Genomic DNA, 8,961 nt, shown 5'->3' with positions numbered 1-8,961 from the left:
ATACTATATACGTATAGTATGTACGTTCTATCAATGATATGCCTAGTTTCCTTTTAATGAAACATTTATACAAGAAGTGGTATATCATTGATAGAACGTATATATTATACATATATTGTATTTACATTACGTACAAACACATGTATTTGCCCCTTCAAAGGAGTTAAGATTTACTACAGTCAACTGTGTATCTGTGTATTGACTGATGGGACGAATTCCTCACAATACTGCCGAGTGTGTCCGCCACAAAATGTAGTTCTGTGCCTTTTGTGGTTATTCACAATCACCTCTCTTATTGAAAAGCTGATTGTTTTCTTTCTTGAGTTGTTTTTTATTCTTCTCATTGATTAAATCAATATAATACACACGTATGATTTAAACATTAAATTTATTGTTAGTGAAGAAAGTAGAGCAATACAAACACACGGTTAGCTACGCCGTTTTCATGAATGTTCAGCCATTCACGTACCCCAGCATAAAAATTAATAAGGAATATATAAAGCGAAATGATCAAGAGGGTATTACTATATTTTAATGTATTGACATTGATATAAGTCATTATTTTGTTTTAATAACAGTACTACCGATCACGAAACAAACTATATCCCTCTCTTCTCTGGACCATCGTAGCAATAAACTTTGTAGCCTATATCATGCGAAGCTATCTCTGGACCTATGAATAATAGTACAAGTTGAAGTAAAACCGACCAATGGAAAGGGGAAAAAAGAGATGTAGGATAAAAACAATTTTATGGTCGGTAGCAATGTTAATTAAAGCGGAATAATAACTTAGATCAAGTGTAAATACATTAAAATATTTCAGCTGCATCCTTTCATCCTTGTCATATTCCTTAGTTTTTATTCCACACTTATTTCTATACATTCACCCTTACGTGACTAGCTGAGAGTTTAGCGTTTAAGAAGCTAACCATGTTATTGGAATCAGTAGTGCTCTTCTACTTTCTTGTGTATGTGGGTGTGTGAGAAACCCGGCCAGTAGATTCATGTGGGTTGGTGGTTCTTCCCTGGGTTTTCCCGGGTTCTTCCTCCGCCAGCCCAAAAACCTTCATCTGAAGTAAAATCGTTGAGATAATCTTCTAAATCATAATGTTTGGAGTACAGTAGACATATCATATAGAAAACCATTATAACTATGTTTTGGAGTACAGTATATATATCATATAGAAATAAATTATAACTATGTTTGGAGTACAGTATAAATATCATATAGAAAAAATTATAAATATGTTGGGAGTACAGTATAGGTCGACAAATAGAAAAATATAACTATGTTTGGAATACAGCATATATATAATTTAGAAAACATTTTAACTATATTTGGAGTAAAAAAATTGCCAACAAAAATCTCTATAGAGTTAAGTTTATTAATGTTCTGTAAAAAAGGCCTAAAATATAAGTTTTTACTTATATGTGCGAGCTTCTATTTAAATCATTTCCAAGGAGGATGTAGTAGATCGTTGAATTAAACATTGTTTTTCCTTGGTAAATTATTTAATTACACACATTTGATAAAGGTATAGTCAATCAGTGAGCATCCACATTGTTGTCTAATGTAGCAAACGTTGTTCCAGGTCCTACCCAAGGCGAGTTAGAATCTGTGAAAATGGACGAGCTGCTTGAGCTTGCCAGACATTATAGTCTTTCGGAAGAGAAATCATCTTTATGAAAACAAGAGATACAGAATATTTTGGTTCAGTATTTGGTAGGCAAGGAAATTATGACTGTTTTGGTTTTGTTTGGTGGGTGTGTCACTAGTTTAGATATGAAGTTAAAGGAAATACAGTTACAAAAACAACAAATGAAATTGGATTTAATAAAGTTTCTATTTCAGAAAGAAATGATAAAAATGCAAATGCAAAGAGGGAGAGAGTGCGAAAAGTACAAACGAAGAGAAAAAGAAGAGATGCATACACATGCAGAAGGGGACAGCGGGGACAGACAGCAAAAAGAAAAGAAAAGAGAGAAATACAAATGCAGAGAGAGAGAGAGAGAGAGAGAGAGAGAGAGAGAGAGACATACAAATGCAAAATCAGGGGTAAGAAAGGGAAATGAACACAGATTATAGCATTAAAATTGGCAAACGGGGCAACACTCCAACACCGTAAACACAGCTTTAGGTTTCGATGTTACCATATAGGTTATATCGTATCTGGTTATTATAATGGGTAGGGTCAATTAACGTTTTGATAGTCAGTCTAGTCTACGAATAATGACACGTATTAATCCTGTCGAAATTGCAGAATATTTCACACATACAACATCAATATCATTGGTCGTCAAAGATGACATTCACTTTGAAACATTCCAAATCTATCCATTGGGCTACGTACCCGTGCTTGGTGTTCGTGTGTAAGATAAGTTTTATAAATATTTATATGTACTGGACTCTGACCACGGTGCCGAGGAATTTGTAGACGGTGCGTTGAATCAGCTGACAGCGGGTAATAACATGGACGGCGATTTTGTTCCATATATCGGCTAATATCTGCGTTCGAGTTAAAAAGAATCATTTTGCACTGAAAAATAATCTTCTTAAATCGGTACCATCCTGATGTATCGATACCAACAAGAGGCCATTTTGTTGCTATAGCATTAATACGTGAAAACTCTCTGTCACTGACTGCACCACCAAATGTGAAACTACTCTATGATTCTTTCTACAGCGATGAAAGTGGAATCCATCGCTGAAGCCACGTAGGTTACATTTCCCAACGAAAGTGTTAAACCAACATTACGTCAACCGAGACAGGAAAGATCTTGACTGTTATCCAACATTTGCTCGTGTAACAGTTCTTGGACATAGACGAGACGATCTTTTCAGACATTATTTAAAGGTACGATTAGTATGGTTTTATGTGATCATGGTGCTTTGCCCACAGAAAGCACAATTGTCGGAGACCTAAATGTTCCTGAGACTAAGATTTGCTATTCTCGTATGGTAACAGCAGCAGTAAAAATAGTCATTGGCTAGAAGTGTTTTTGTGTGTGTGTGTTTGTGTGTTGCACCTGATCGATATGTCGTTTGATTATGCGGCGGGATCACATTATTAATAAAAGAACTATAAGGGACCTTCAATGTTACCGACACGAAAATAGAGTCAACGCGGGACAACACCAGGAGAATAACGCTACCTGTTAAATGCAAACGCATTTGCCGAATCGCCGCAACAGGCACAGTTGTTCTGTATATAGCGGAAATTGTGGATGAGGAAACTGTTATAGGTACACCGTTCCGAATTTATAATGCAGCGATGAATAGCGATTGTTCTGACTGGCCGCACTAGTAAAACCAACTCATAATCGCTGTAATTGCAAATATGTTCCATTAAGTCTCAATACGATTAATAAATTCTACTCCATGGCTATTGAGGACATTAGCATGACCGAGTTCGAAACCCCTTTGGCGGAAATAGAAAACCGAGTAAAGTCTTGTTTGTTTAACAGTGTCACCGTTCATATAATTTTGCAGTAGAGTGATTTACAATAGAAGTGTTATAATAGCGGTTATGTTGGATACTCATGTAGGTCAAAATATTTTACCCCACACGATTCTTCTCATGCATGGGCTGCTATTTGCAACTTTCACCGCTTACAGTCTTCAGGTTCACATGCTTACGGGTGTGATTTTGTATGATATGAGGACAACGTCACGTGCGATAGAAATGTGTGACCTAGATCAGTAACAAAAATGAAAAAAACCCCGCTATTATAACACTGCTAACCAATCGATTGTCAGACCTTACGTTTAGTGAATATACGGAAAATTATACTACCTCAAGGAAACGGACGGAATTGTCAAAAGACTGTCTTCAATGGCCATGGATACGATGCTTTATAATAAATGAACTATATATTTACTGGAAGAACAAAACAAATAAATGTTTAGCGAGCTGTAATCAACAAGGGCAAAGAGAAAAAAGCAGAAATGTTATGGGAAAATTAGTGAAAGGAAATATAATGACATAAGAATAAACTATTAAATAGAGATACATTAGACCATACACTATATTGGGGATCGCAAGCGAATCTATAATTATAACATATATATTTTTTGAATCTTTAAATCCAAACAAGTTTGAACATTTCGTACAAGACTCACTCAACCAAGAGTTGCTTACATTATGTAAAGCTTTGCATTCGAATAACTTAACAGAATCTACTCTAATAGTACATTATACACACACCTCTTACAGACTTAAATTGTTTTAGTGGTTATTTCACTCTAAGAGTAGTGTAAAGCTTATTATGTTCGATGCTTTTCTGTACAGCTTCATAGTCGTTCGAGAGTAATTTTTGTTTGACGTAAGGCACAGCAGTTGACTGATTAATTGTTTTATTATATATGTATTTATGTATTTCACATTTATGTTTTATTATTTATTTAATCAAAATGTACTATGTTTTGCAAGACGAAATTATGTTATAGTTCATTTTGTGTATAGAAAAAGAAAGGACATTCATTCATTATGAATCAATCTGAATAATGTTTTATTACTGTGCATATCCAAAGTTTAGCCTGAAAAACTAGAATTGATTGATCTTTTTGAAATGTGGAGTCAATATTTATTAAAGAAGAATACTTAGAAGTGGAAAAAAGATATCGATGCTCCTGTTATCTTTCACTCACACAGCAGTTGAGGTAATAAGAGAACATATGAATTTCTTTCCTTCTTCTGCTTCTTTGCTTCTTTGATAATGATATTAATTAACAATGAGGACTTTGTATAGCGCCTAATCTTTAAAAGCTCTAAGCGCTTTAAAATATTAGACAACACCTATACCATGAAAACATAAATAATGATATTATTATAGAAAACAAACGCCATGAAATTAGAAAACAAAAACATGCTGTAAATATTTAAGGTAAGGAACATTATTGGGTCTTTAAGTTTGTTCTTGCAGTCAAAATAAGTGAGTTTTAAAAGCACTCTTGAATGGGTTCACTGTGTCTTTGTGTCTAAGTTCAATGGGCAATTCATTCCACGTATCTGGGCACTGGTATGCAAAAGAACGTTGTCCGCATGACTTCGTTTTTGTAGCGGGAATAATGAGTATACGATGTTAGAAGAGGAGCATAAGTATCTTGCTGGTGTGACAACATCGATGAGGTCGGATAGGTATGTTGGATTGGAGTTCGTCAGTGAAACGTATCATAGAGAACATATTTTGTGTTTGAATGGATAGCCTTGTAGGGTACAGAGCAGCGGAGAGGTGTGCTCTGATCGTGCTACTCTAAGTATGATTCGAGCAGCTCTATTTTGAACTTTTTGAAGTTTCTGAAGTAGATATTGAGATGAACTAGACAGAATTGAGTTACAATAGCCCAGACTTGAAAGTACTAATGAACGTACAATTGTTTTAGTGCCATAAACTGGAAGATGTTTGCGAATGGAGCCGATGCATCTCAGCTCAAGATATGCAGCCTTGCATATGTTCATGACATGTTGGTGCAACGTGAGAGTACTGACCAGAGTGACACATTGGTTTCGTAATGACTGTGTGCATTTAATGGTAGTGTTACTGATATTTATTGTTTGAGGTAAAGAATGTGACTGGGAAAGACTTTGTGTTGTAATCAGAATGGCCTCAGTTTTATCATCATCCATCTGTAGCTTGTTACATGTCATCCATGATTTCACACCAGAAATGCACGTCTCTACACCTTGGATGGTAGCATCAGCTTCAGTTGGGTGGCTAGATTTGTATATTTGGGTGTCATCAGCGTACAATTGGTGAGACACTGGATGATGATCTATGACACTTGAGAGCGAGTGAGTGTACAGAATGAAGAGAACAGGTCCAATAACAGACCTCTGTGGAACACCACAACATAGATTAACTGGGATGGAATGTATTCCATTTGCAGACACAAATTGGGTCCTGTTGACCAAGTAGGACTTGAATCACAGTAAGGCTGTATCATGAATGCCAAATACATGCTGGAGACGGTGAAGTAATATATCATGGTCTATTGTGTCAAATGCAACAGACAAATCAAGGAGGGTGAGGATTGTAATCTTTCCGCTATCCAAAGAGAATGTCATGAACTACTTTTAGAAGAGTAATTTCACTACTGTGGCAAGGGCGATGTGTAGATTGTACATTGCTAAAAAGACTGTTTGAATTCAGATGAGATACAAGTTGGGATATAACAACCTTTTCTAAGATTCTTTATATGAATGGGATATTATAGACTGGTGGGTAGATCTTTACATCGTTATGGTCGAGTGTTGGTTTCTTCAAATCAAATATTTATCTGAATTTGCTTTTGTGTCAACATGTTTGACCGATGCTTTCTTATGAACGTAAGGTTACAGGCGATTTCTCTTCTGCTACGCCAATACCGTCATCCTGATCATCCCATGGCAAATTCATATATAAAGGTTCTTCGTTCTCACTCCTACTCCCAGACATTTGCTGTTTTGTCTCGTCTGAAATTAAGCGGTATTGTCTTTGTTGTATTTTATATTGTAAAAATGCACACTATAGTGACACTGAAGAATTATTAAGTGCTACTCACGATGAGTGATAAAGCATTTTATTCAGGTAATTCTGCAGAACCTTTTGAGTGAAAGTTCAAATTTCATTCAGGTTATTGTTTTTTGCTTATCGAACTTATTATAACTTATGTCGAATTCTTACTTTTCATTCCTAAATTATGTCCTGTTCCGTCTTCAGTACTAAGATGGTATGTTTTGTTTCAGTGAGACATTGAAAACGATAAAATGTTTTCTGTTCAAAATTTGTTTGTCGTTTTTGGTTGCAGATCAACTAAGAGATTACATATACAAAAAAGTTAATAAACATACTTTGCATATATTTTCTTGCATCGAAAGCTGACGAATATCAACCGAATGAAACTGATGAGTATCAACTGCAGAAAACAAATTGTTCATAAATGATGAATTGAAACGCTCGATTACGTTGGACTATAGCTAATGTTTATGTATATCTATACCATCTTGGTACTTAAACTTCAAATATATATCATTTGAAAGTGATGAGAAAAACAATACTAGTAAGAAAGTTCAAAATGATATATGAACTAGAAACAAACTTTAAAATGATTGAAATACCACATAATTTTTGCAAGTTTGTTGGCTTGATGATAAATATATAGATCTAAATACCGTTTAAACACACAAGGGTTTGCGGAAATATAAGATAGCAGGCAGAGAAGGAAATATGCAAAACAATAATGATGCATTTGGAGAAAATGCTTCAATATCTAAATTATAATTATAATGCTATATTTTGCAACATGCATCCGTTGTTAAATACGCTTTGTTAACCAGCACTGAGAAAATAAAATTATATGGAATATTATTAGCTGTACGGATAGAAAGTCAAAAAGGTGAATTAATAATAATTGCAGGAGTTTTTATGATTTTCCACAATAAGATTTTAGTTTTCCAGGTCAAATTTTAAACTTTATTCTTTCTAAATTTTGAGTAGCTATATTAATTGTCATGCATTTGTTTTTAGTGAACGACTTTACCTTCTTTTTTTTCAACATATACTTTCATGCAGCTCGACCACACCAAACCTTCTGGACTTGGGGTATTGGACACTATACCTTCCTTTCCGTCGTCTGTTTTGAAACACAATGTAAGTAAATACGAATTACTTTAACCATATTGAACTGGTACTAAAGGTCAATAAAAATGCATACAGTTAGCTTTGCTAGGTTGAAACATAACATTTGATGGTACTCAAGTTACACTTTGGACCGCGACACAAATACAAACTAGGTTTTTCTAGGATCCAAAAGCTTTAAAATGAATCGAGGCGCATTTTAAAAGTATTAAAGATAAACTCAACGGAAGGAATTTGCAGAAAAATTGTATCATGAAGTATATATTCATATGCTTGTTTGCTCAGTCAACATTAGCACGCATCTTTCCCTGGATATTTCTTTGACTTTTATTTTTCTGTAAAGCAATTTTGATTTTGCCTACTTTGCGTTCTTTCCACTCGTCCTAGCATATACTGCTTTGTATATTTAGCCCCTATATGACCACTGCGCGTTAGGTTTTCCGCACATACACGCACACTTCCGCGAAGTGAGTGAGCAACTCATGAGGGTGATGGTGGTGGCCGAGTCTGGCCCGGATGGAAATCTTACAAAGGATTTCCGGAAAAGCCAAAAAAAAAAAACCACCAGCCGTGCACTCCACTCTGTTGTGATTGTATAAACGAAATCCTTGTCAACAATTGCAAGAATATGGTAGCGATCAATATACACAATGCGAGCTAATATTTTATCGATCGATAACCATTTGTTTGCGTGCAGATTATTTGGTTTTCTCTGTCTGTATGTAGACTAAGAGCCTCAGTGTAATGAAGAAATGTAAAGTGTTTTTGATAAGTACTGTATAAAGGAAGGCTTGAATTGCAATTTTTACAAATACTCTCTATTGAATTTTCTTCACACGTATGTAGCAAGATTTTTTTAATGACCAAGAAAGAAATATATTAGATGAGTTTTGAGTATTGTAGTACGTTTGTGTATTATACCAATTTTAAGGAACCATGCCATTGATTAACAAAGTATACTAAATGAATTTAGAGGAATTTGTATTAGTGGTGTAAACTTGCCAAATGAATGGAATGTGAAAATTGTGACCGATAGACTAAGATCGCTGTATCGTTTGAGCACATCCTACTGGTTAATTAAAGAGGCACAACAGAACAATTTGCAGAAGCTTTTGCTTAAAGCAATGAAACAAAATTTCTCCAGGATATTTACCCGCTTTCCGGAAAATTCAATGTTATTGGATACCAGCACATAAACCTTTATATACCCCAAGTTGGTATAATACTCAGTGATGGGTCAGTTGGGCTTATTTGGCTTGGACCACGATTAATATGGTTTTATTCTACTTTCGATATCGTTTTGATGAAGCCAAAAACAATTACGTATTTTATATATTATACCAG

The 8,961-nt window shown here is 34.9% G+C and overlaps 1 protein-coding gene across 3 annotated transcripts in view; it reads right to left on the bottom strand.

Annotated features, from left to right (window-relative positions):
• Positions 1 to 1,365: 1,365 nt before the first annotated feature.
• Positions 1,366 to 8,961, bottom strand: part of LOC149807814 (uncharacterized) — a 43,243-nt gene continuing 35,647 nt past the window's right edge. For all 3 annotated transcript variants that reach the window (XM_089970792.1, XM_089970811.1, XM_089970801.1), the window contains exons 16-17: positions 7,520 to 7,612; positions 1,366 to 6,452 (exon numbers count right to left, since the gene is read on the bottom strand). In XM_089970792.1, the coding sequence (XP_089826918.1) occupies positions 6,319 to 6,452; positions 7,520 to 7,612 (227 nt within the window). In that variant the 3' untranslated portion in view covers positions 1,366 to 6,318. The remainder of the gene's footprint in view (positions 6,453 to 7,519; positions 7,613 to 8,961) is intronic.

The sequence above is a fragment of the Sinohyriopsis cumingii genome, chromosome 1 (assembly GCF_028554795.1).
Source record: "Sinohyriopsis cumingii isolate HCF-2022 chromosome 1, ASM2855479v2, whole genome shotgun sequence".
Taxonomy (NCBI): domain Eukaryota; kingdom Metazoa; phylum Mollusca; class Bivalvia; order Unionida; family Unionidae; genus Sinohyriopsis; species Sinohyriopsis cumingii.
This window is presented reverse-complemented; position numbering and strand designations above follow the sequence as displayed.